This window comes from Pagrus pagrus, assembly GCF_965226575.1.
Source record: "Pagrus pagrus genome assembly, chromosome: 15".
Lineage (NCBI taxonomy): Eukaryota > Metazoa > Chordata > Actinopteri > Spariformes > Sparidae > Pagrus > Pagrus pagrus.
Genome location: NC_140199.1, coordinates 5,199,095 through 5,226,550, shown reverse-complemented (window position 1 = coordinate 5,226,550; position 27,456 = coordinate 5,199,095). Strand labels below are relative to the sequence as shown.

Below are 27,456 nucleotides of genomic sequence, written 5' to 3'. Positions count from 1 at the left end.
TTCACACGTCACCACTCTTGACACAATTACCTTCTGTGGCTCCAAGCCAAGAATAAAACATCATAAGATGCAAGAAAACAACTTAAACCAACTCGTTCAAAGACGACTCCTTAACCCACGTCCATGTAGGAGCCAAAGTTAAGTGACTCAAATAGCTTTCAGGTACAGTAGGTAGGATGTAAAGCATGTCAGTCACTTAGGGAATGTAACGTGCAGCACTTTGGCTGCGACATTATCACTTCTGTGTTTTGAGCAATCAGTCTCTTGAGAGGTGGACTCGGCTGCGACGTCGATGGACAAGGAAGAGGAGGAGACTTGATTCGAGTCAAACTTTGTTGCTAACTTTGTTCGTGTGCTGCAAAGAATTATTAATAGAAACATGAGACATGTTTGAATGCATAGATTACACATATAATTTCCAATAATGATGGGTAACCCTCTCAGCGGGGTCAGGAAAAGCATGACAGTCCGAGTTTATCTCTGCATGTATATCCAGAAGGTCACGGATGAAAAAGGGAATGTGCTGACAACTAAAAAAAAAAAATACACGACTGTCAAACAATGTAGTGATTATAGATGTTCATACAGAGATACATCATTGAGAGACATTAGTGTTGAGTACAGGCAGATGTGTTTACTAGAAAGCAACAGGCAATTAGATAAAGTGGAGGAGGAGGAGGAGGAGGAAGACGAGGGAGGTTGACTGTGGCAGGGAGGGCACATTTTTCCTTTTAACAGCGAAGACATTACAGTTTCCTCAGAGGGAAACACTCCATTTATTCAACAAGATGATGAGGGTCCACATCAGAGCATCACACACAGGAAAACTCTCAGACTATTTATCCGTCAAGGCACTCTGAGGTGTCAATAAAGAGTCAGAGAGAGAGAGAAAAAAAAGCCTTATTCTTGATTTGCTGAAATCTGTCACTGTCCTGCAGAGTTCAAGGATCTGGAAAACAGTAATCCATCACTGCCTTGGCTCTGTGGACTCCTGGCTCTGACCTTGAGCCATAAACAGCATTACTGATGTATTACAGCAACTGAGACTGAATAATTACACAGAAGAGGAGGGGACCTTTAGCACGCCGCCCGGCTCGCTCATGCGCGGCTATAAATATGGATGGAGAGTGATTTGAACACTGCAAAAAACTTATTATATGCAGAGTGAAAAGCGGCGTGTGGGTGGTGATTGTGATTGAGCTGGAACGCCAACTCGGGTGGCTTCCATGCAGCGCTGTCACTCTGAACCCCTCGGCTGTGCTAAATGAATATGTACGCGGCTGCAAAAAACACACGAGTGACGACCGCGACATGGCGAGAGATGGTTTTGTGATGTTGAGCCGTGTGTGGGCGGAGGTGCTTCACCTGCGTTCAGCCTGATGGACTTCACATGTGGTGTATCACAGTTTCAACATGTGAAGAGGGGAGATATCCACGTCTTTAAGCAACATGGTGTTGTGAAACTCTGGTTTGAGAAGCTTTTCACATCACATTATTTAGTCTTAACTCTGGTTAAGACTAAACTGAAGACACAAGCACCCTCTGTGCCAGTTGTTGCTCGCTATCTTGCAGCTAATGTGCAGTAACATATTTTGGCTGTTTGGGGCAAATAAACCTGAGGTCAAACATGTGAGTAACTCAGACTCAAATGATCCCAGGATTAAACTCATGCAAATAAGGTTAACGCTGATAGCTTGTTAGCCTTAGCAAGCTGCAAGCTGCAAGCTGCACCCACGCTCCACCTCTATGATGAGCCGGGAGTGAGGCTGAGTCAGGTACAGCCAAGATGGCGACATCCTGTACTTGTGCTTCAGATCTGTCAGGACGTAACAGATACTCGTGCCTCCAGCCCTCTTTAAAACAATGCTCGGTTGTGTATGACAGTCATTTCCAACATATGTATTTGACCCGTCCTGTCAGGGAGAATGGTCCTGTTCACAAATGCCCAGGATTAAAGGATAACTAAGGACGAGGATGACTGAACACGTCCGCGAGCTGGACTTTCCAGAACTGATCAGTGACTTCACTTCAAAGGCCAGAATAAAGCCGCTGGTTTAGGTCGAATACTTTTGCTTTTTCTTTCACTTTTATGCACTATAGTTGCTGTGGCTCTGTACTTCATCCAGTGTCCATTATATCATTAATTTATATATTCTTTCAGTGTGCTGGTGGTTTTATTTAAATGAATGTGTTTGCCTCCTAAAGACGCATAAACTGTGTTGTGGCATGTAAAGAACGAAACTCCCTTCAAGTGACAATAATTTAACATCATCAAAATAACAAATGTAATTTCAAAGTACTTTGTTGTTGTGCAATGCAGTGCACATGTAGGTTTAGCATTTTGCATGTCAGGGTCCGTGACGAGTTTGTGTCACTGTAAAGGCGCCTATAAACAACATATTGCTGCATTTTATTTGGAGGACACGCTGCTACAGGTGGTCAGTGTTACTTCACTTTAATAGGTAATGGTTAAAGTATTTCTTCCTAATTTAAACTGCCTGGGCTACAGTAATTTAACAACATTATAGATCTGGAAAGTCAGCATTTTCCTCTGTCAGTTAGGTATTATATTTAGCATTTTTATGTGTACATGCAGTTTATTCCCTGCAGGGACAGGAATGATTACCACAACATTTTCAAATGGGCTGAATCTGCCTTGTAGGGCAAAAAAATAAAAATAAAATCAAACTGAAGATATTTGTTTGCTCGGCCGCAGCGGGCTGTCTGAAAAAATGAATGTAGAAAACTCATCTGGGCTTAAATAAATCCATTTGCAAATGCATCGTTGGTATTCCCCAGGTAACCACTAACATTTATTATTTAAACCTACCTCCATCTTTAATACATCACTTGAAAATATTTATATTGCTCCTTACTGGGTGCATAGATTTTACTTGAGAGCGCTCGGTTCACCTCAGAGCAGGTCAGCAGTAACGAACACTTCAACATCTCGCTCAGTGATTTTGTATCTTATAATATATAACTAAAGAGAAAGTCAGTCTGATTCCGTTTCCAACAGACGTTATATATCTTGTTAGGTCAAGATTCTTGACGGAAGGATCAATAAATCTTTTTCTCTGTTAGATTTAAGCTGAGCAGAGTTGAATCAAGGTAAACTATGACTTCGACAAGCATCTTCACATCAGCGGTGTCAGAAGTGATCTCCTCCCACGCTGCCTCCGGTGCCGGCCGCGAAAGTGAGAAACCTGGCAAAGAACTGTAATCAGCGACCTTATGGAGTGTTAAAGATTAAGTTATATAAAGCAGAATTAAACAAACTTTAAAATAAACATGTTGCCACTAATGATTACAGCACTTTTCTCATGTAAGATACATTATCCCCTTACGTTATGCAGTCGTCTGTCTAGATTACAGTCTATTAGGAAATAAACTATTCATGGGCAGTCAAAGAGCACTGATGTGACATGGTGGCTCGTTTGGAGACTTTTATTTTACAAAAATCGCAGCGAATGTGTTTCCAAAAACATTTTAGGTGAGCTAAGCCATGCAGCTGCAGAATCTGTCTTCATCTTAACCCGACAATGTTTAGTTTTTTATAGTCATTCAGGAGTTTCAGAGGCAGTGTGTGTAAAGAATAAGACGCCTTTGCTAACATGGCTTCAGGAGCACTTTGTTAATGCATCCCTATACAGCAGTCGGATCAAAATAGCTCTTTCTCTGTTTGTTCTCATGACAGCACAGCTGTCAGGTAAGGTGTTACATATGAACAGCAGGGAGATCTTATCACTGTGACAGAGAGGTGCATTTATAGAGTCAGTTAATGAGGTGATAGAAGTCAGGTGTGAGCTGAGGCAGGTGACCTGAGCGCCTCTGACTGACGAACTGAGCTGTGGTTAGTTTGAAATGCTCAGCTCGGCCACTTCATGTCTTTTTAATGAGCTTTTTCTCCAGTAAAATGTGATTAACTTAAACGTTTATTTCTATTTCCAGCTTTACATTTGATAAATATTTAAATAAATCTCCTGTCTTAAACTTATAATGAGCAGCAGATGAACAATAATGAGTCCACTGGCAGATATGACACTTTAAAAAGACTAATAATGCTAATTTAGTCATTTAGAAAAAATGCACCAATCTACTGTTGAGAGAAAAAGACAGACGATGTTTAAACTGAATGTAAGAAACTAATATTTTCCCGCAGCCAATAATGAGGTTTTTTAAAACGCAAAGAGATAAATTCCACTTCATCCTCAGAGAGTCTGTGATTAAAAGCCGTCCTCTAGAATTGTTATTATGGCCGTCGGAGATTAGCCCAACTTCTCACACCATCCGTCATCATCATCCTCCGTGTTATCTCAAAGTAGGAGTTATGTGCAACGATGTTGTGAGTCACATAAATATCCCCAACAGACCGGTGGCAGTTTATGACCGCTCCATCCACAGCAGACAGCAGCTCCTTCAAAGAGACCAGTTAAATTAGCCCTGAATACAAGCCCTCATTTTAATGTCACGAGTCGTGCAGCTGGGCTTTTATTTTTTAAAGCTGCTTGTGCATGCAGTTGTTTGAAACATTGGAAAAATGTGCGTCTTGTTAACATATTATTTACTTAACACTGGGAAGAATAGTACGGTGGCCGCCGGGTGCAAAGCACAACAGCAAGTCAGAAAACATGATTGCAAATTCCAAAAACACGACATCACCATCATCATCATCATTTCCTGACTTGCCGTTGTGTTTTCTGACTTGCTGTTGTGATTTGCACCCATCGACTGTAGAATACAGATATAAAATCAAGTTCTTCTCATATATTTTTGAACATGTTAAACTTTTATTCTGCATCTACAATAGATTGGCATCAAAATACACTTTTTCCTCTTTTTTGGAGAATATTTTAAAAGCGTAATTACTAAATATGGCCAGAAATCAATTGTAGATCCAAAAACAAAGCAGGCAGCATATCATCAAAGAAACCGTCAATTGCTGCTTTTTGCTAGCTGTTCATGGCTGTTAAAGCTCAGTTAGCCGTGGAGCCAATGGCCCGAGAGTTTGCCTGGGTCAAGACTTTGCGTCATAGGGGACGTCACCACAGGCGACCGGGCCAAGCTGGAAATGGATTCAACAGTGAACATGGCTGAGACTGAAGACCTCCAAGACCTCTGAACAGGACAATGACTTTGGGGACGAGATGACACAGATATGAAAATGGAAAACGTTGCCCAATCCTAGCTGCTTCAGTTACTCTGTGAGATAAAGCACGTATAACACACCATATGTACTTTCTGCTGCTGAAGGGGTCTTAAAAGAAAGAAATGGGTTTGCCAAGTGTTGTGTGGGGAGGGCCGTGGGCAGAGTGGGCGGACGTGACCCCAGCAAGGATGACTGCAAAGCCAGAACTTTTTCGGGAGGAGTAAACGCAAAGAGTCACATTGGACTTGAGCTGTTTACAGACAGAAGGAAAGCTCAGAATCAGCTTGACGCAAATAAACTGATGGTGAACGTACCTCTACTGATCTATCTGACGCGATTCAGGCACAGATGTTCAAAGATGAGGTAATGTTTTTACAAATGTTCCTTCCTCGCTCTTTGACTCCTCCAGGAAGTGACGGTGAAACGCTCCGTTAACTTGAGTAAACTTCTGGATTTCTCTGGGTTTAAACATTGCTGGAGAATTGCAGACCTCTTACATATTAAATCTTTTACCGGTCATGAGAGTGGGCTGGAGGTTAATATGAAATCTTCCACTGCATCTGTGCTGCAATCACACTGAAAGTAAGATGAGAGGAGAGAGGAGGAGGGCGAAGAGAGGCTCGACAGCCGTGCTGTGCTCTCTGGTGTGATGTAGGTGGGTAACTATTAGTGTCACTCTCCACCTAAAAACAGCCTCCAGTGATGACAGCTAAAACTGACTGTGATGCTGGTGTCATGTGGCGGGTCGTACTGCCACTGTGTCGTTCCCAACTGACATCTGCAGCAAAAAACAAAAAAAGTTGTCATGAGCCACATTCGACTCAGTGGGAGTTTCGCTTGAGCGATCCAACCTGTGGCCTACGTGCTGCTGACCCGTGACGACTGCCCTGTCAGCGGTGAACACGCTGTCAGCCGGGCTGTTTAACAGCACTGGCCGGCTCACAAAGAGGACTGCTACACTGCCAGCAGCAGCGGCACACAGCTGAGAAGTCTTTTAACATCAATAAATGTCACATTCATATGCTGGACACACTTCCCGCCATGATTATGATGGATGTACAGGCGGTGCAGAGCCAGAGGTCTGTGCAGTTGTTTGTTTTCAGGTGGTTTTTCGGAGCTGTTTGTGTTTGTGCTGCTGCAGCCTCGTGGGATCTCTAATCAGATCGCAGGCGGCTGTTAATTATCCAGACCGCATAGTGTTTTATTGACACCACAAAAGCTTTCCTCTTTTTTTAAAATGTATTTATAACCTCTTCATTAAATGCACAGTTTTGTTTATTTCTGAGGCTTGACAGCTGCATCACAGTGTAAAAACGCATGATGAATAATGTCCACAAGAATGAGTTTTTAGTTTCTCAAGTGACAAAACAGAAATATCTTTTTCATGAGCCAGCTGCACAGAGGAGGGTCGGGCACACTGTCTAACCGACAAGAATACATTTATTTGCGCACAAAAATAAAGAAAAAAATAACTTTTGGGTGTTTTTTTGCGGGTAAAGGTCTACATGTAGTATTGAAATATTAAAGAGAGCACAGGAGCTTGCTAGCGTCTCGATTTCTGTGCCCTGATGAGACACTTCCTTTGTTGGTTTTCCGCTTACGTCCAATCCAGTCACCACATTAAATAGTGATTGGTTGGCAATGTAGGTTCACCAGAGGCTTCACTTTCTGTGCCAGCTTAAAAAGTCTGTGGTTGTGGTTGTGGAGGAGGCAATGCAACGCTTATTCAGATTTACTGTGGAGTGTTCTGCCTTCTCAGCCACAGTAATATGGTATTGCAAAACTTGACGACAACTTGCTTGAATCAGTGTGATGCACAACATCTAGGATCTTTGGATGTGATCATCTCCTCTGTTTCCTCCATACATGCCGACATCAAGCAGAAGGTGATCTAGTCTCACGCTGCCTCCTCCAGCCCCTCCCAGCAGGGAGGAGATCCCAGACTTTAAAGTGTCGGACATCTCGTCTCAGTGGTTTCTGCAAAACCACAGATAAGTTGAAGCTGAACCACAAACACGACTGACTCGAGCGGCTGTCACCCAGCAGCCTCGTTGTATGTAACTAACTGTTGTTGTTCTCTCTAATGAGGTGTTATTGGAAGCACTGGACGTATCCCTCTCTGTAAATTATACCTGCTGACAACCACACACTCGTCTGGATCATCAGAGTCCTGTGTTTGTGTGTGTGTGTGGGCATTTGTGTGTAAAGCAGGAGGACAGCAGGCGGCGTGACGCCCCATCACATCTCAAAGCTCTGTGTCCCCGTGTGATCGTTTCAGCATGAAGAGAGGAGAGGTGGGCCCGTGACAAGAATGAGCCTGACATCTACAGCACATGAATGCATCACAAAGCAGCAGTCGGTGAAGTTATCTCCTCTCCGCAGACAGATGCTTATTAATATCTTGCAGAAATGTCACATGGTGAAGAAAAGACTCATTCAGAAGCAACTTTTAAAGGGCTCGACAAGCACACATGTAAATTTATGGTGATCAAACTGACTGTTTTTCTGCAGGAATAATTGAGTCAGACATTCATTTTCTAAACCTGAAATGATTTCGCTTTTTGTTTGAAAGGAGTTCATTGATTGACCTCGTGTTCATTGATTTAACTCTACCCTACTGTATTATTTTACAAACACCACTTTTACAATAAATGCTAATTGAAAAAAGAGAATAATAAATGAAACGAATGAACAAAAAGGTTAAAGGAGCAATGAAAGACGAGCCCGCCTCAGAAAAAAGATCAAACATTTTATTTTCACTGAACAGAAATTGTTTCTTACTAAAATATCTGTACAAATTAAAATCTCACAGCGTCACTCATGTACAGTCATCCTCCACACTGTTGACATCATTGTGTTGTTATAGTTCAAAAGTGATGACACCCCACACCAGAAACTGATCCCTCAAAACAATTCAAAGTGACGTTCAGTAAACGCCTCACGCTGCACAAAGCTGCTCCTCAGTCTGTGTGTTCATTAGTTTTACAGATGACAGGGCTTTGTCAAAACATAATGAGCCGAAGCTGATCAAGTTACTGGTTTTCTCTTCAGTTCATGTTTGTCCGAAGTGGTGGAGGGGAGATGTGGCACGATTTTGAAGTTAACATCGTCCTGGTTCCCTCGACAAAAAGCCTGTGGGATTTTTCAAGTGGATTTTGGATTATTGCCCAAAATAATGATACTTTCACATTTGGTTCAGCAAAATAATCTTCACAAATTAACACCACTGCGAAAAAAATGGGCACCAGCTGTATGTGGTGGGGCACCGGGCGCACAGAAAGAGGATGGAAAGTCATTTTCTCCAGTGGAAGGGCACTTTATCATGTTTTATCTACCATCGGGGCATCCAAGAGGGCACTTTTGCTGTGTTTTTTAAAAAATGGTTACATGATCATACTGCCGAAACAGCTTTTATTTCACACGTTTGGCTTCCTTTTCATAACCTGTTATTGATTACGGTCACTTCACATGAAATTCTTTTGAGCTCCATCAGAAGATAAAACATGATTTTTCTTTTCACACTTTCGTACTTCAGAATCTGTCTTTCAGAAAAATGACGTTCCTGTTAAAAATACAAATAAAATGCTTGAGTTGGAACGATGTCGGGGACAGAAAGACTGGGATCTTCTGTAGTTAAAAATGGCAACTGTATCCGTCTCAATACCATCACCATTCAAAACTATATGGAGAGCTGGAGGCAGGAAAAGGCACGGAAAGATGAAAACATTTGAAAATAACATAGGAGCTAAGCTTTGCTTCAGGCTGTAACGTAATGAAAGAGAATCACGGTGAATAAAACACAGAATTTATGAAAGAATGAGAAATGTTCAATGTGAACGGATACATTTTGCTTTCCCACAGTCGGTGCAAACAACATGAAAAAACATGAAACTGAATTACTGGTAACTAGGCTCACTGTCTCTATTACATTACAATTATTTTCCGACATTTTCAGCGTCAGTCAAATGTATTTCAGTCACCTCAAAAATACAGTTCGTCATTTCAAACATTTCAATAGCACAGAGAAAAGACTGATTGATATAAAGTCATAATTATAAGATTTACATCATTGAATATTTACAGTTGTTCTGATAGTATCGACATACATTTTGTTCTTGTGCATCTTTATACAGTCTTTACAAAAATACAACCACAGAAGAAGAAAAGAAACAACACAAACCCAAAGAAGACAGAACATGAGTGAATCGTCCTGTTTGTGTCTTCCTGTCTGGTTGAGCCACAGCTCGGGCTCAGTTCTGTAGTGTAAAGCACTGAGGCTTGACAAGGCATCTCCGTCTCCGTCTCCGTCTCCGTCCGTCTCCTCAGCAGCTCCGACACTGTGCAGCAGGTCAAACCTCCACCTTAAATAAAATACTCCTTCCGGTTCTCACTCGGACCGTTCTGTGAGCTGCTGAACGCCAGCTCCGGGCTGTCCTCGGGTTTTACTGTCTTTACTTCCTGGCTCTGGAACGTTCCTTTCCGCCTGTAGATGACTCGGGCCATTACGGCTAACGCAGACAGAACCACAAAGATCACCACCGCTATCACACCTGCAGAGGACAGAAATGGTAAAAGTTAGCGGATCTTCTTTACTCAGTTTAGACTGATGTAAGAGCGAGCAGTCGGTCATTAAAGAGGCTCTAGGTGATGATTTGTATCAATTTTTATCAGCCATATGTTATGTGACATGAAAAACGAGAGCTTCCGCGTCGCCTATCCAAGCCTGTGGATGATTTGTTGAATTTATTTAATGCTGCTGGACTGTCCTTCTACCTGAAGGGCCGTGGATGTGACTTTAAGCATGTTCTCGAGTGCCTTGTCTCAGCGCCTCTCTGCTCAGATAACAGGGAGCAACAGTAGCTAACACAAACTAACAACTGGCTTCCTGCACAACACAGAAGCTCCTCAGAGCCCCATTAAAAACAAAATGTCAAGACTCAGATTTTCTCGCTGCAAAAGTTGAGACGGGCTTTTTCTTTACAGGGAGAAGAAAGAAAATTGACCTAAATTAGACAAAAGTACACAAAGTCCTTGTATGTCCACTAAAAGTGCTTGTTTTTGCCACTCACTGGCCAAGGTTGTTATTTATAAGTGTCTGGCCACATTGCAGACTTGGTTTGTACACAGACAAACCTTTTTTTGGGAAAGAGTAAGATCTTTGTGTCTCACTCTGAGGCAACAACAACGGTGGAAATGCGGATCAGAGTTGGAGAGAGGAAGTTTGGAGTTTACCAAGAGGAAGTGCCAGCAAGAGTTAATTTCCAAAGTCATGGCTGAATATTTAAAGGGGCAGAAATTTAAACTCAGAATTTTAATATTTACAATATTCACGAGGTAATAATACAAACTCAAAATATTTATTTGATCCATAATTGATTAAACAAGCTCTTCCCAGGTCTCCAGAACACTGTCTGAAGCTAGAAAGGTGGGATAAATCAATATTTAGTAGAGGCAGCTCGTTCCGGTCAGTTATGGTTTTGTTCGAGGTCACGATTCCTCCAGGATGTTTAAAATTTTTGTTTTACGCTTTGCCTTTAGTTTGTTTAGAAAGTGCTCCGTAGTTTAATAAGTTTCAATTGGAAATTCACAAGACTCAGCGGAGCAAAATGTTGAGATTCCCATAATAGATGGAGCGCATCAGTTGCTGACACTTTGTGGTTATCCTAACTTGCATGACTTCACTTCAATATGCACAGAGACAGAAGTGAAAAGAAAAGAGCCTGGTGTAAAAATCAGTGTAATGACTGATAACAGCGAGGTGAGCTGCAAAATATCAGCCTCCCCACACGACCGCAGCACATGATGTTTTACAAGGTTCGATCCTTTTTCAAGCCAGAATCAAACGTCGTGTTCATTTTGAGTTGCAAACCTTTACTGCTAAATTCAGACGGCTAATTTCAAACAGTCGCTGGCTAATATGAGAACTGCCTCAGTTTTACAGATTGTGAAATGTGAAATGTATCTGTGAGTTTGTGAAGATCTGAAAACATTCATACTTTGGTACACTTTTAATTGTTAGCGTGCAGGAAGCAGATTACACACGACGGCTCGGTGACTTCGAAAACCCTATTTTCAAATGGGAAAGTTAAATATTGGAGACGAAACATTACATTCGGAGATAAAACTCTTAGTTAAAACTGCTCAGTGACCCAACAGGCAGCAAGAAAAACATCAGATTGCTTCGGCTCCATCATTAGTTATGCAGTCAGCTCATTTTCCCCAGACTCCCCGGGCAATTTCATCTATTAGAAGGTCTCTGAACCAATGTTAGCTTAAAAAAAGCACATTTGATGTGGACAATAAAGTCATTTGTATTCTAATTAGTTTGGTTTCCTTTGTGTGCTTAGAGACAGTCACGCTGTTTGAGGGACGACTCGGGGCTTCAGTTTAAACTGCTGCACAGCATGCAAATTTTATGAACGCGCTCCTGCCTGACAAGCAATGAATATTTCAAAACAAATGGAAGGTCTCCACAAAACTTTGTGTAAAGGTGCAAAAAAAGACCTGGTAGGAACACAAGTTTGAAACAGCGTCTTAACTGATACTGATTGATGAAAAAGCCTCGCTGCTATAGTACCTCCAATTAGAGCTGAGTCACTCCTGACGTCATTCACCAAAGGCTGACCTGTTCCCGCTGATCCAGACTGGCCTGCAGCAAAGACAGACAGGAGAAGTAGAATACAGAGACGGAGATGTAGACGTGAAAGGAGTAAAGAAAGTAGAGATGCAGAGGAAGAATCACAGGGGAATAAAAAAGAGAGTTGAGAAATAAAAAAACAAGAAATGAGATGAGGATAAAATAAAATGGAGAAGGAGGAAGGAGTTCAGTCAGGACATGAAATATAGAAATGTGAAAGGTTCTGCAGAGGGATGATCACAGGAGACGTGTGGAGGCAGACAGGAGTCATATACAGGCCTACCATCACGGCAGACGAAGGAAACCACAGCACACAATCCTCTGTATGAGTGACCACAGGGGAAAGATACAGCACAGGAAACTCTTTCCTGGTCTGAATTAATTTCCTCGTGTAGTGCCCATTAACCCAATGCCATTACATTATGAGAGGCCCATAGGTCTCATTGTAAAGACCGCGAGGTAGCACCCACGCAGAGATCTGGACAGTACTGCCCACGATAACCTCAATAATATCCATTCATTTGAGCCTCTTGAGAAAGTGCGTGCTGTAATCGTAGGCATCCGCCTTCAATGTTAGACTCTCTTTCTGTGAGGGCACGCAGGTTGTTGGAGAAAAGCTGGAGTTTGGGTTTTGCTACTTGCTCGTCATTATCCTCTCACTTTTTAAAGAGAAATGTCGGCAATGTACATTTCTGCAAACCACGATATGTTGCAACTTTATTATCAGGGTTAGGAAAGGATCCTGAAAGGACACAGCTGGAAAATGTCCTGAGGTCTCCTTAAAAATATCCAGTGGTGTCACGCTTACAAAAGCTGAAGCACAGTCTTGAACATGTAAACATTTGAATGTATCATTGATTTGCTGAAACATTAACAGCCAACATTTTATCCTGGCGACTGGGCTGCTCTGTCTTCCTTCTTCACTCTCTGATGTATCATCTGACGTTTTCACAGAAGTTACGGCGACAAGGGATTAAATGAAACTCACCTTTACCTTGAATTAACTTACAGACTTCCTTCAGTTTGAACATTGTTGGGAACGTATGAGATAATTTACTGTATGTACACAATTTAACAAAATAGAGAGCAAAGGTCTCGTCTTTTTTTACACTTCAATATGTAACAGTACGTTATTTATTGTATATGTAAATCAGACCAGGAAAAGTCTTGTTCTAAGGAGCATTTTTATACATAACACTGTGTCATAAAGCCACTGTTATTTTCTTTGTATAAGGTGTGCCATTTGTTTTAGATTTGCTATTGTATGCTAAGTTAAGCTGAGTCTGAGAAACTTTTGTGTTGAAATTCATCTGAACTTTGAGCTCTTCTCACCTTTTGTGTAAGTGAAAATAAACTATGAGGATACAGCAGCTATTGGGTGATAATATGTCCTTTGTTTCAGAGAGGATGAAGCTGTTTCTGGACATATTTGAATAAACGAGTCTCAAGCCTTTGGGATGCCATTTCCCACAGCAGCTGTTGACATTTGAGAGCCAGTGTGTTTCTTGGAGAAGCACTTATTATTGTGGTGCACTACAGACTGGAGCACGTCATACTGTGTAACATAGACTTTGAACGTCGCTACAAGTCTTTTGTGTTCAACAAGCAAACATTACATTGGTTTTGTAGCATTCAGCAACAACATTCAGCATTTTGGAAGATGCATTGTACGGTTAAGTTTGTATTTCACTCAGAAACTGGAAAACTTCCCCGTTGTTACTGTTGCTGAAGTACACAAGTCCTTTGTTTGGTGTTGTTGATAGGTACCAAACAGCCTCAGGGTGATCACCACCACCCTCCAGGCTTACCCTGATTTGCATGTAGCCAAAAACAACAATAAAAATGCAGATGTGTGGCTAAATGTCTACGGCACACGTGTATTAAATCAGATCTGCATAACGGTTACTTGATATGACGAATGCAAATGGAGCCTGAGGCGGTTACAATGCCAAGAAAGAAAAACAACAAATGTTTCCTCTGACCTGATAGGTGGTGTGTTGTTTCTGCTGCATAGGGATTAGCTGAAGTGGAGCCACAAATGGACTGGACCAGCGGGCCGGTAACAATGACAGGGCTGGTGTCTTGGTGGAGCAGAGCAGCTTTCAGAGGGCTGACGGAGTTAAAGAGCACGGCTGACAGACAGCCTGTGAAACCCAGAGAGGCAAACCGAGACAGCTCCAGGTCCAAATCTCCAGAGTCTGAGGAGGAAGAGAGAGAAACAGAGCTCGGTGTATCAGTACATAAAAAAAAAATAGTATTTGGATGGAGAAATGATCACGTTAAGATTTTTTACTGGGACAAATAGTGAGGTCAGCCGCGGGACAACATGTTGGAACGTGGAAAAAGTTCATATTCGAGTTGTATTAACCTGTTTGAAATGTACAGTCCGTAAGCAAATCAGGCTGAGGGCGCTCTGAAATGTTAATGTTATTATTTTGCTATGAAAATGGAGGACGGTCGCAGCAGAGCCGTCCTGAGCGGACAGTAACGACACCAAAAACATCCGAGAAGCGACGTGTGGCAGCATTTTGGGTTTCTACAATGTAGACGGCGAAGTCACAAACAAAGACAACAAATCTGCGGACTCAGCTGTTAGCTAAACGTCCAACTGAGGCGGTTGCGCTTGGTACAATCTCGTTTGACTGCATATTAATCAGTACGTTTCAGCAGGCCCCCTGCCAGAAGCCTGTGAAGAGGCCATGACGGATAAGGCAAGGTAGAGGTGACGGGCATATAGGAAGCAATAAGTTAATACAGCGGTTATAACAGTATCATTCTTGAAGAAGAAGGGGACGAATGTGATGTCAGACAGGCTGTAAAGTTATTAAGGTAACACAAACACAAGAGTGAGGTTATTTTTTGTTGATGTTTTCCTGTCAAGCAGGATGTGAGGGATGCACTTTTTAGTAAGATGTCCTCCAATTATGTTGATTTGTTTTGGCGTGACAATTATAAATACTTGTCCTGTAAGAAGGGAGCCCTGGAGGGAGAGGAGGCCGAATATTTAGCTCATGACAGAGCTGCAAAATAACCTTTGTGTGTGTGACACATAAATCAAAGAAATCAAACCAATCACAGACCTTCCCTCAATATAACCTGTCTGATTAATAACCCATATATCAATGTCTGAATCTAATGATGCCGATAAAGACAGGCGTTACTTTTTACAGTGTGCTTGCAGTGGCAGTGCTACACCTGGATGCGGGAAGTCCCACAGACTCTCATCGTATTAACAACCTATTTCTTAGTCTGTCTCTGAAGATGCTGTTCAAAAAGAACATAACTGGGTCATGACAAAGTAAATTACAGCGGAGCTATGTCTCTGTTAGATATCTGATCTGTTTAACAGGCTCGCCATGTGGAAAGAAAACAAGAGCAGGGGTAATTGGTGGCAAAGTCTTTCATGCTGAGGGAGGCTGACTCCCTGGTTAGATTTCAGCTAATGCAACATCAGTGTCCTGATGTTTGTTTTTGTCCGTGTCTGCTCGGGGAGAATCAGAGGCAACAGCTTCTTTTGTTCCACGCTGCAGTAAACCCACTCTATATGAAAGCACTGGACTGATACTGAAACATTCATTATACCCAAGTGGTACCTGACCATTGGTCCACAGAAGATGCAATATGTATGAGGTGGGATCATCCAGGAACCCTTAACCTCACAAGAGAACATCCTCAAAAGTATTGTGGTTTTTGTGCGTCTGGCAGTGTGAGTGCGCTGTCTGGAAAGTTTGAGAAGTTGCTGTGTACACGCCGTGTTCGAGCACAGCAGCAAACAAGAAAGAAAAGCCTTCTTGCTGAGCTGAGGATTTATCAGCACATTTTTGAATACATCGCTTACCAACAGATGGTCTGATAAACATCTTGAGTGCACGCTGTACACAGTGAGCGCCGGCCTTAAAATTGATCTGCGTTTCGGCACAAGTGGCATAATGGGCGCATATCCAGAAAAACGTTGTGGCAATAGAGAGAGTCTGTTGTCTCCACTTGAGACGATGCACTTTTATTTTATACTCCATGGGTTCCTGAATTAGCTGCTAAGTAGGAGCTCTGTTTTTGCTCAGCCTGACTGAGATACAGTGGGCTCGTTCAACTGGTGGAGCATTGCAAAGTGAGCAGGAGTCAAGACAAGACCCTTCGAAAAGTTACACTGGAGTGCAAACTGAAGCAGATGTAATGGGAACCAGATGAACAATCGTCAAAGTCTTAGTCAGTCTTAGTGAGTCAGTCAGTCCCACCCTTTGACTGTAAAAGATACTGATGGGACTTGATGAAGGCTATGTGTCTTAAACCTGCATTTATTTTTAATGGCCGGCAGGAGGCGACGACACTGGTTTCAAAAAGAAATCCCATTGAATCTAAGCTTGTGAGAAAATCAGCCTGCTTCTCACTTGATTTATTACCTCAGCACACAGTTTCCTAATGAGTTTAAGGTCTCAGTCACTAATATCAAGTCTTCCTAAACACAGCATGATCTGTTTCTTGTAAATTATGGTCCCATTCAGAGGAAAATAGATAGAGAGACAGATTTGCCTCTTTGCTAGTTATGTCTGTTGCTAACCCGGGCAGTCTCAGCAGAAAAAGACAACCTGCTTCGAAGGTTAAAAAGGTGCATCTTCCTTTCCTGAACTCTTGATTATATAATGCCTCTTTTTCATTTGTGAAAACTACTAAACAAAGCAGAGAAAAAACTATGAAGTGCATTGTTTTACAGGTCAGGGATAGGAAATGAGGTGACATTTGGCATCTGTATACTTTTGTTTGTCTGTCCTGCACATACGACATCTATTGCACATCTGTCCTTTCTGGGGGAGCGATCCCTCCTCTGTGGCTCTTCCTGAGGTTTCCTCCATTTATTTCCCCTTGTCTGCTAAACTAGGTTTTTTGGGGGGGAGCTTATTCTGACTAGAATCGAGGACGTGAGGACAGAGGCTGTCGTACACCATACAGATTGTAAAGCCCACTGAGGCAAAGTCATGTCTCATTTTGGGCTATATAGACAAAACCGACTCGACAACTATTGGATTAGTTGCCACGAATCTGCCATGTCCCCATCAGGATACATTGCAAAAACGTTCTTGATCCACTGAATATTTTAGAATTAACTCAGACGGGATTCAACTTTGTTGACCGCAACCCCTCGGTGCAGGTTGGCCTACTTTACACAAACCATAGATCAAAACAGATTATAATCTACTGTACATCCCAAGAATATACGAATAGACAGTTTCCTGACACGGCACATTTTAACTACTGCTGCTAGTTGAAACAGTGAGGAGATTAATGTGGATTATATTCAAGTGATGCTACGACAGCAGACTTTAGACTGCATGATGTGTTGATCAACAGCAGAAAGACCACAATCAAGCCGAGAAATGCTTATTTGGAAAGTAAATATTAATTAAATTACCCCCGGCAGTCCGACTGCACTCTGCCAAAAACTAACGATCTGAATCCCGTCTCATCTGAGTGCTGATGGCGCCAGGTATGAATATTTGTTCTCTGTTTGATCTTCACTCCCTTAATCCTCTGGACAACACTTTCCAATACCTCATTGTCTGGTGCGGCAGAATACCTTTTGAAATTAGTCTGCGTCTGAGTGCTCTGCAGCCTCAAAGGCATCGTCTGGATCGCTGTAGCTGTCTCACTTACTGTGCACTCTGCCGAGAACCAGCGACCTGACGGCATTGAATTCTACATCAGATGTCACGTTGAAGTCCTCTTTGGTGTTCTGGTCAATCTGAGAATTAAAAAAAATTAAAGTTTCAGTTTAGTTTATCAGTTTTTGAAGAGAAAGTACACGTTGACATCGGAGGAGGGTAAATGTATCAAAGCATACAACCGATCACACAACTGAAAAGATTTGGTTTTGAGATTTTCCTCATGATTGCGGAAACTTTGTGCGTTTATCTGAGCCTGAAAAACCAATTGAGTATTTTACGCAGGGGGATGGAGAACTCAAATCTAGCAGAGAAAGTCTTTTGAAGTTTGGAGAAAAATCACTCTCGGAGGTGTTTTTCCGAGCTGCCGCCAGCATGTTTCACCGCAGCTCATCCTTTATTATCAGCTCGTCGCTGAAGTCGACTGACAAGAGAGGATGCTGAGAAAACCAGTGTGACTCAGGGTTTAGTACCGACTGGAAGGAATATTTCAGTCTTTTGTGTGTGTGTGTGTGTGTGTGTGTGTGTGTGTGTGTGTGTGTTACCTGCACAGAGACAGCATCTGCCAGTCGGCTGATGGTGACAGCATGTAGCTGTCCGTTGGCCAGGTTCCTCACTTTGCTTCTCAGGATCTCAGGGTCTTTGCTGCTGTCCAGTCTGTACCTCACCTCCAGCTTGTCTGGATCAACAGAACAGAGCACTGGTTTGTTCCTGTGTGTCTCGAACAGAAAGCAGACCAGACTTTCCGACAAACAAGTAAAGCCTTTTATTACCTCTACTCAGGAGGTAGTGTTTTTACCCGTGTCCTACTGACAGACTACTGACAGATTTCCGGGAAACTTGGATAAAGGGGATGATGCAGGATTATTTCTTACTTTCTTTGACATTGCGAGATATCGATAACTTTCTCAGGGATACAGACAGAAGAAATTAGACTTATTTCAGTCGCTGGGTCGATGAGTCTAGTGTGCTACGGCCTATACCTAATAAATATTTTAGGATAGAGGAATAAGATTGGGTTGCTCTTGGGATTATAGGGTTTTTTTTTTTTTTAAATCAGCCATCCATCCATTTTCTTCCACTTATCCAGGCTTCCTCCCCAGCAATGCTTTCCAGCTCCCTTCTGGGGAATCCTAAAACGTTCCCAGGCCAGATGAGGTGTATAATCCCTCCAGCTAGTTCTGCCCCGGGGTCTCCTTCCAGCCGGTCATGCCCATTAAACCTCCAAATGAAGGCACGAAGGACGCATCCTAAACAGATGCCCGAACAACCTCGACTGGCTCCTTTCGACGCGGAGGAGCAGTGTCTCTTCTTCCAGCTCCAGGAAACTTACCACTCCTGTAGTCACTACTCGAAACTCGTGACCGAAGGTGAGGGTCGGAACATGGATTGATAAATCGAAAGCTTCGATCTGGCGCTACGCCCACAACACTGCTGACGCCGCACCGAACTCAACTGAGCCGTCCATCTCACGCTCCATTTTCCCTGAACAAGACCCCGAGGTGCTTAAACTTCTTTGCTTTAATCTAACACTAACTTCAACACTTTGAATATTCAAGAGTTTCAGTTTTAGTTTCATCAGAGCCACCCACTTTAAAACAACTAACAGAAGTACTAAAGTTTGCCGAAGCCGCCCTCTCACCCATCATCTGCTTTCGACTGAAGTTTTATTTCAGACAGTATCAATGTGTATCAGGAGGGAACTGAATGTTCCAGAGCAACAGCAGCGGAAGAACAAGCCGGAAAAAAAGTATTCAATATTGTGCCAAGTGCTGCCAGTAATGGTCCTCAGAATCAAGTTAATTTGTATGATTATCACGTCGCTTCAGCCGGATAACTTTTTATTCCATTTACACGAATACCCTGTCACGTCTGTGTGGGTGATACGACACATAGGAGACGTATACTTTCCATTTTACAGTGCTAATGCATAATAACTAGTGCATATTAAAATATTTTGACTCTAGCAATTCCCATGAGCACGTCTTGGATGATAATTGTAAATGCATGTATTCCTGCTCAGGCCGCGGTGTGATTGGATGGAAGAGTTTCAATGTATACAGACGAGGCAGGAAGAGGGAAAAGTGAGAAATTAAACTTTAACATCATACATTAATCATATTTTTCAGACCTGCTAATTATTTCTTAACACTTAAAGCTCGCCTTTTTTTATCCCACCGTACTTATTAGAGGAGAGAGTCAGTCCTGCAGCATCCTCGCACGGTAATGACCACGATTAAGAGGTCACGAGCTAAAAGACAGCTGATAGTCTGGACAAGCTGGTGGGCCGGTGAGAAGCTGGGGACGGCTGAACCTTTCACCGGTTGTTAACAACGTCAGAGTTTCACTTTTATTTAATGAGGAATCGGTGAGAATCAGGTTCACAGTTCCTTCATCCTCTTTGGTGATTTGACATTTTATTAGCTTTAATAAAACATTAAAATGAGTTGAAGGGACATTGTACACTCTTCTGGGCTTTTCATGACGCTAAGGAGAATAAAGATTACTTTAAAAACATGAAAGAAAATACCAAATCAGTCCAAAGTGTACATTAAAACGTGAAGGTTACAGCTTCTCTCATTGCTAACGACACGGCAGAGCATCAACCGAGCTGCTCACAGAGTTTTATCCCTGAAAACAAACGCTGCTCCTGAGTTTCTGATGAACGCATGCTTCAGTTTTAATGCAGCAACCTGCCGACCGCCTCATCATCATCATCCTGGTGGCCATCGGCCTCCACCAGTCTGGGTTATTACAGCAGCCTATTCACAGTCTATTTACTGCTAATGTAGGTGGATTCCCGCTGCAGCCTTCGTCGTCCTTTATTCAATCCAAAATGACCCCACTTGCTCCTCTTCTGACTGAATTCATTAGAAGTCGATTAAACAGTGAAGCGTGAAGCAGCGGAGGAGAGGAAAACCAGATGAAAGGAGCGATAAGGAGAGCCGGACGAGTCAAGGAGAAGAAGAGGAGGTGAAGGATGAGAGGAAGTTGTTGATTAAGAGGCGTCTGATCGCCGATGCGTCGTAAAAAAAAATGCAGTAAAATATCTCTACCTGCTTTGGAAATGCAATTAAACCTGTTATTTTAATAAGGTGCTGAATAATAAGCGGTTAGCTTGTTTCGTTTAATTAGTAATTATATCTACACACTCATTTTCACTTTATGAGCAACAGAGAGCTTAAACGAGCGCACTCTAATGAAACAGTCCTGCGATAAATCTTCACTTTATGGAGGTCATAATGTTCAGTTTTTATTGGAACTGTTTTAGAGGCTTCGATTCAGCTTCATGCTTAAAATGTGGATCTATGGACCCTCTAACACAGTGAATTGTGGAAGTTCAAACCCTAAATGTGACAGCACCATGCACATTATGGACGCCATATTGTAACAGGGAAATACAGTGAAGGTGTGTTACATGCTCCCCCCTTTCTGATCATGTGATGCCCTGATGTCACTGACGCATGGTCGGTTGTCTTCTTCCTCTCTCCAGGTGAGCCTGCTCAGGCTGATTGAGGAGTCAATAAAGAGGAGGAGGAGACTCAAGGCTGGTCTCTTTCTGGCCTGACAGCAGCAGCAGCACATGGAGCTTTGATTGTTTGTTCTTTTCCCTTTTCTGGCAGGTCCGGTGGTTCAGTTTTGTGGCGCTATTTCTGTTGTAGGGTTTAGTTTGGGGAAGGGTGGAGGGAAGAGCCCGGTTTCGACGGCCAGTATATGAACAATAGTTGCCGCAAAAATGTAGTGGAGTGGAAATATTTGCTCAGTGTACTTAGTTACATTCCATCACTGGGTACAATAGAAGAAGAAACAAAAGCCTCCTTCCTGCATGGTTGTAATGCTTTTACTCTGACAAAATCTGTTCAGAGACAGACAGACAGACAGACAGACAGACAAGGTGGAAACAATACCAGCTGCACGAGTGTGGACTGGAATGATTGGAACTGGGATACAGCAACCAGGGCTATAACGTAGGGAGCCAATGGCCCTTTTCCTACTTCCTACCTCCCTAAATCCAGCACCCTTACTCTGATGACACCCATTTTCGAATATGACTTTCATTTCGATCTTAGCTACACACCTTTAAAGTTTCATGACGGACAGTCAGACAGACATAAAAATCTAACCAGAACCGTTTCTGTGTTAGTTCCTGCCAGAAAAGGTGTCTCAAGGACCACATTGTGCCATGATGAAACACACACACACACACACACACACACACACACACACACACACACACACACACACACACACACACACAGGACCTGATGCTCACCGTGCTTGTTTAGCAGCAGAGCCAGGTACTCCCTGTGGTACGAGCCGACATAGAGGAGCAGAGCAGGACTCTGGCTGGTCCTGAAGCTCAGGGAGATGTTTTCTGCTCTCAGGGTCACGTCAGGCAGGGCGCCGCTGCTCCTGTTCAGCTCTTTGAAGGTGTAGCTGATGGATGTTCCCGGCTTGAAGCTGGCTGAAACCTCTACAGCGAGGGAGACATGATGAATGGATTTTAAATCTGGCCGCTAAAAGACTGAAGGGAAAGTTCGCCTCACAGCTTCTGCTTGTTATAAAACTTTTTCATCCTGCGCGCACACCCACTTAACAACTCACATGACGGGATGATTTGCATTTAAATGTGAATATATATTAATAATAGTATATTCTATGTCTTCACGCTGCATCTAAGTAGCAACTAATCCTGTAGGGGACTGGACTGTAACTGCGCCTCAGCTGCAGCGACAACGCCTAATTAGTGAGCTGGAGAAGAGGCAGCCGCAGAAAGAAGCAACTGACAGCTGAAAAGAACAATAAAAAAAATTTGGCTGCTAATTATATCACTGTTGTGTGTCGGAGTTGTGATTTCCGTCGCAGGGAAAAGCTCTGGAGCACGAGCGGCAGCGAAGGTGGGGTTGTTAATTATAAAATACACGTGAGACTGCGTTACCGTGAGGATGTGATGATTCAATGTTCCTGTGATAACGAGGCGTGAGTAAGTCTAGGTGTGTGCTCTTAAAACAACTTCATGAGATGCATTAGATGGTAACAAACAACAAAGTTTGAGAAATTCTCAGTTGTTTTCGGCATTACAATGTCCGAGAACCTGTTAAATACTGAGGATTTCCCAAAAACCCTAATTGCAGTATATTTACCTCTGTGTTTACCAAAACATTTTCAGTAATTTTGCAGACTTTAACAACACGGATAAGAAAGATTTTGAGACATTCAGGCGCACTGCAATCTTAGAAGACAAAGGTCAAAACAAGATAAATGATCAGCCAACCACAGACTATAAATGGCTTTAACATATAAATCACATTTCCCACAGGAATATGATGATAAGCAGCTCTGGGTGTGTGTGTGTGTGTGTGTGTGTGTGTTATTTATAGACCACTTTCAGGTGCTGCACTTGAACACATATTCAGGCGGCCATGTTGTAGGTCAGCAGCTGGCCGAACGCTGCCGACCGACTCCTGTGAGTAGTTCATTTATGCATTTAACTGCAGACTGATTATTTAACCTCTGATACTCCCTCTGTGAATTATTTTGCGTGGCACTGCACCAGTTTAACCTCCTGAACCTCGCTAATACCAACTGCAACAAACTCGTGCCGTGCAGACAAAAGCAGCTCCGACCCACACAACTTTATTTTGGAGTTTCATGTAGTCCTCAAAGAAAAATTTGTACTTACGGCCACAACATCGCTTAGTTTGTCTTTTCATTAGACTTTAAAAATATGACTAAGATCTCGAGATAAATCTAGGTTAGCTATTTCTTCTGTTGTCTTGTGAGTCATTTGTAGTTAGCGATAAGCTCATTCTCCCGTGCACCAGATGACAAAGCCTGCGTACCTCTGTCGCAGAAGGCTCCGGTGTAAGCAGATGGGCCGCAGTTGCAGGAAAAGCTGTTGGGTCTCTCCACACATCGACCCTGGTTCTGGCAGAGTGAACCGTAGCTGTTGCAGTGACCTGGACATCCGGCCTGAACCCCCGGGGTGATCTTGGCCCTCTCCTCCAGGTCCAGGGTGACACCGTTCAGCTGCAGAGAGCGAATACAACCTCGAAAGCCCTTCTGCCTGGACGCAGTGCCTCCTGAAGACACAGCGGATACAGGATGATACTGGTTTTAAACTTTTTAGCTGACATGATGCTATATTAATGCAGACAACTTTTGAAAGCATAGTTTTAAATTTGACAACTTTAACAAAAATAAACGCAGACCTTTTATTTATTGAGTCTTTTCATAACATGCAGAAATGAATGAAAAGCAAATCACATCATCTCAGTGATCAAACTGGGAGGTGACACTGACTGATACCTGATTATAATACTAATCGCTGGAAACACTCCTGCACCTCCAGAGAATTCGTCGCCGTCCTCATACCGGTGTTTTTTAAAATGATGAGGTGATGAAACACACTGAAACACAAGCTGGCAGGCGAAATATTCATGAAGTTGGCTTTTCTGTTTGTCAGCTGAGCACCTGCTGATCGTTGAGGATGCGGAAATTTGGCGAGCTGTCAATCTAAGTGACAGTCTGCTTGTCCTGCTGCACTCACTGACTGTTACAGGAAAACATTTTCTCCCTTTCTCGGGCAGAATTTTAACTCAAAAAGTTATTGTTTTTCCGACTTTCTCGAATTACGACCTCCAGCCGCCCTCAGAGTTCAGGCTCTGCAACATTATAATTGTCTCAGCGTGCCAAACTGGCAACCTCAGGACTCTCATGATGAGATAAACAGCTTTCCAAGACAGCGAAGATGATGAGGTTCATATCAGGGTCCGGAGTTTCGTCTGGAGCTGTCAGGAAAGGACTTCCTTACCTAATGGACTAGTCCAAAAACTGTACCAAGGTTACTGGAAGGAAACTAAACTAAAAACAAAACTTTTCACTGCATCAGCTGAGGGATTTTCTATCATTTTGTGAGGATTTTCTGTCAGTCTATTAAGTGTTTATAAAGGAATTACTGTGTACCACATATTGTTGAGGTTTAGGAACAAGGATTGTTAAAGGTGGATTTATTGTCACTTTCAACGTGGATCAATAACAAGAGACAGCGCTGTGCAGTGTGAGCTGGGATGGGTGATGAGTTTTTGCTGAAGGGTTTAGTTTCTGTCACTATCTGACATTTTTCATTAGAAGCAGAGGACACAAAGATGTTAAACCACCAGCCTTGACCGCGAGGGGTCAATGAAATAGTTTTTGTTGGTCGTGCGGGTGGAAAAAGAGAAGGAAGGTAAGACGAAGGCAAAGACAGAGAATACGGCAACAATTCAAGAAGTCTATAAGAGAAAAAGCCACTAACACAACGACCCATTTACAGCTGGTATTAAAATCTGATTCTATAAAAAAAGGCAAAATACATGTTAAAACGAGGTGCAATGCTTGTTGATAATGATGATGATGTGATTGGATCTGCCTGAAGAAGGTGTAAATGCAATCTGTGAAACGCGCTGTCATCTGTACACAACACAACGCCGATACAGATATTAGTTTCTAGTTGTTGTTCAAATTTAGAGAGTGAGCAAGCGAGGAAGCTGAAATGAACAAGACTGTACTGATTGAATGTCTATTTCCAGCGATAAAAGGGACAAAAGTTGCGTTATTCAACAGAACAGCGTGAAAAATGAAAGCGACGCAGGAAGGAAATGAACTGGAAATGAAAGATATACGGGAAGAAATAGGCCTAACTGTGCGGGACTCATCTGTGCAGCTGATCTGCTGTTAACAAAGAATTGACTTTTTCTAGTCGCAGAGAATCAAACACACCAGTTCTGCAACAAACCAAGACAACCTGACATCATGTTCTCATATGAAGAAAGGAACAACTTAAAATAGTGTATTAAATAGGCCGAAATTGCAAGAGAGTAAAAATAATAAAGAATTTGCTGCAGACATCAATTTTCAAAGTTTATAAATGCTCCTCTAACTCAACAATCCATAAAATATCTTTGTTTTTTAAGGGAGTCTGGGCTGTTTTGTTGAGCAGCAGTCATGTCACAGCCACACACACACACACACAAACACACCTATAAATAACTGGCTGTTAAGCTGCAGGTGGATGTGCCCGTCAGCTGGAGCCTCCTGCGTGGCAGCAGGGAGCTCATCGAGGCGAAGCGAGGCTTCTTTAACGTTCCGCTCGGCTCGGATGCGATGCCACCTGTCGTCGTTCAGCGGGGAGCCAGCCTTAACACGAACCTCCAGCGGACCGTTACCCACGTCGAAGGAGAAGAGGACCTCAGTGGAGGCTGTGTGAGGGAAAGAGGGAAATCAAGACTGACTTTATATGAATCAACAAATCTATTCATGGTTATTCTGTTTCTCCCTACAGTCTGTTCTTCACATGTTTGACAGTCCAGGTGTTTTCAACAAACAACAACAGTGCCAACGTTGCATGAACCAAACTGTTACCAGCAGAAACACACTGCATTGTTGCAAATACGCTGAACCTGTGTGGTTTACTCATTGATTTCCAGAGTATAAAGTACCTTTTATCCTCTCAAACCCTCTGTTGTCACTTGTTTTTTACCTCTTGTTACACTTTACTGAGCCATTACTCCCTGAGTAACACACCATCTGTGTGAGGGGTGAATATGAAGTGATTTCAACCCAGTCGCCAGAATACATGTTAGCAAAACGTTTCTGCAAAACCACAGATTTCTGTTCCAACTTTATGTTTGTTCAGGTTCAATTTCTCTCTTTTCACAGTGCTTTCCTTATGATGTGTTGTCAAAGCTGGATATATCTGTGGTTTGCAGGAAGGCTAATTGCTAACAGAAGATCCCGGTGACTAGGCTGGTGATTTTTGCAGAGACACACGAGCTTTGATTTGCCCAGCTGGTTAAAAACTTCTTCTATACGGCAAACTTTAATGAATATTCCTACACTTAATGGGACACAAATGGACAGAGTATCCTCACACCTTTACTTCCAGTTGGATGACAAGCTTTATTTCAAAGAACACATTACTCAACTAAGTCTTTAAAACTAAAATTGGTGTTTTTTTTAAAGAAACTACGGCATGTATAAATTAAATCTGAAAGAAAATTGTGCAGTCAACCTTTCTATCCATTATAGACTGATGTAATTTAAATGTATTCCCCCTCTCGATTCCACCCTCAGGTTCATAACTGACTTTAAAACTCATCACGTTTACTTTATGACTTTATGAAAGTTGGCTTGCTGTCATTGGCAGTGAGAAGAGAACAGCACGGTATTTCACATACATTTAGAAAAGCACCACTCGGCCAACTACTTAACTAGTTGGAAATGCAATGCAATACCACTGCAATGATTTCCCACGGGAGGAAAACTAAATGGCGGCGATGCTGTAAAAGTTTTCTAGGCTTGAGGAGGTCTGAGGTGGAGTCCCAGGCAGGGGCATCACCTCCAGCTGAGTTCAATCCAGGAGAAACTTTAACTCCCAGGATGATCCTTCCTGCTCACATCCTAGTGAAGTCTGGATTAGACATCTAACCTGAGCGGTTTGACTCACAGCTGAGTTCGATCCGGATGAAGTCTTTGATGCCCAAGTTTTCCAGGAAGACCCCAGAGGACGAGGTGGTTTTAAACAGGAAGGAGATGTCGGCGCTCAGCTCTCCGTGGAATGTGGGAAAGTGGAGGTACGACGTCTCCTTGTCAAAAAACGCAGCGTTCCAGACATTTTCTGCAAATAGATTAAAAGTTATTAGTTCGGGTTTGAAGTTACAATTAACAATTGGTCTGTGTTGCACTGACATTACTCACACTAGCGTCATTTCAAACACGTGCGCAACGTGACATTAAGGGCTCTGGACCCGACTTACTGTCTCCATGGCAACGGAGATGCCCCACTTTGTACGCGCTTTCTGAGCCGGGTCTCTGGACATCGCCCAGCACCAGAGACCTGACAGGGAGGGTCTCCTTATGGGTCAGCAGGCCTGAGTCGTTAGCCCTGGGAGGAAGGGAAAGGATGAAGCAGAAAAAGAGCAAAATAAGATTAAGCAGTTAAATTGTTATTGTTATCAGCTGCAGGAAAAGAC

General features: G+C 42.7%; 1 protein-coding gene across 1 annotated transcript in view; it reads right to left on the bottom strand.

Moving 5' to 3' along the window:
- Window positions 1-7,877: 7,877 nt before the first annotated feature.
- Window positions 7,878-27,456, bottom strand: part of LOC311270929 (contactin-associated protein-like 4) — a 70,472-nt gene continuing 50,893 nt past the window's right edge. The window contains exons 15-24 of the mRNA XM_084376193.1: window positions 27,241-27,368; window positions 26,931-27,101; window positions 25,465-25,683; window positions 23,287-23,526; window positions 21,717-21,917; window positions 17,989-18,122; window positions 17,436-17,523; window positions 13,769-13,984; window positions 11,727-11,798; window positions 7,878-9,699 (exon numbers count right to left, since the gene is read on the bottom strand). Coding sequence (XP_084232319.1) covers window positions 9,512-9,699; window positions 11,727-11,798; window positions 13,769-13,984; window positions 17,436-17,523; window positions 17,989-18,122; window positions 21,717-21,917; window positions 23,287-23,526; window positions 25,465-25,683; window positions 26,931-27,101; window positions 27,241-27,368 — 1,657 coding nt within the window. The 3' untranslated portion in view covers window positions 7,878-9,511. The remainder of the gene's footprint in view (window positions 9,700-11,726; window positions 11,799-13,768; window positions 13,985-17,435; window positions 17,524-17,988; window positions 18,123-21,716; window positions 21,918-23,286; window positions 23,527-25,464; window positions 25,684-26,930; window positions 27,102-27,240; window positions 27,369-27,456) is intronic.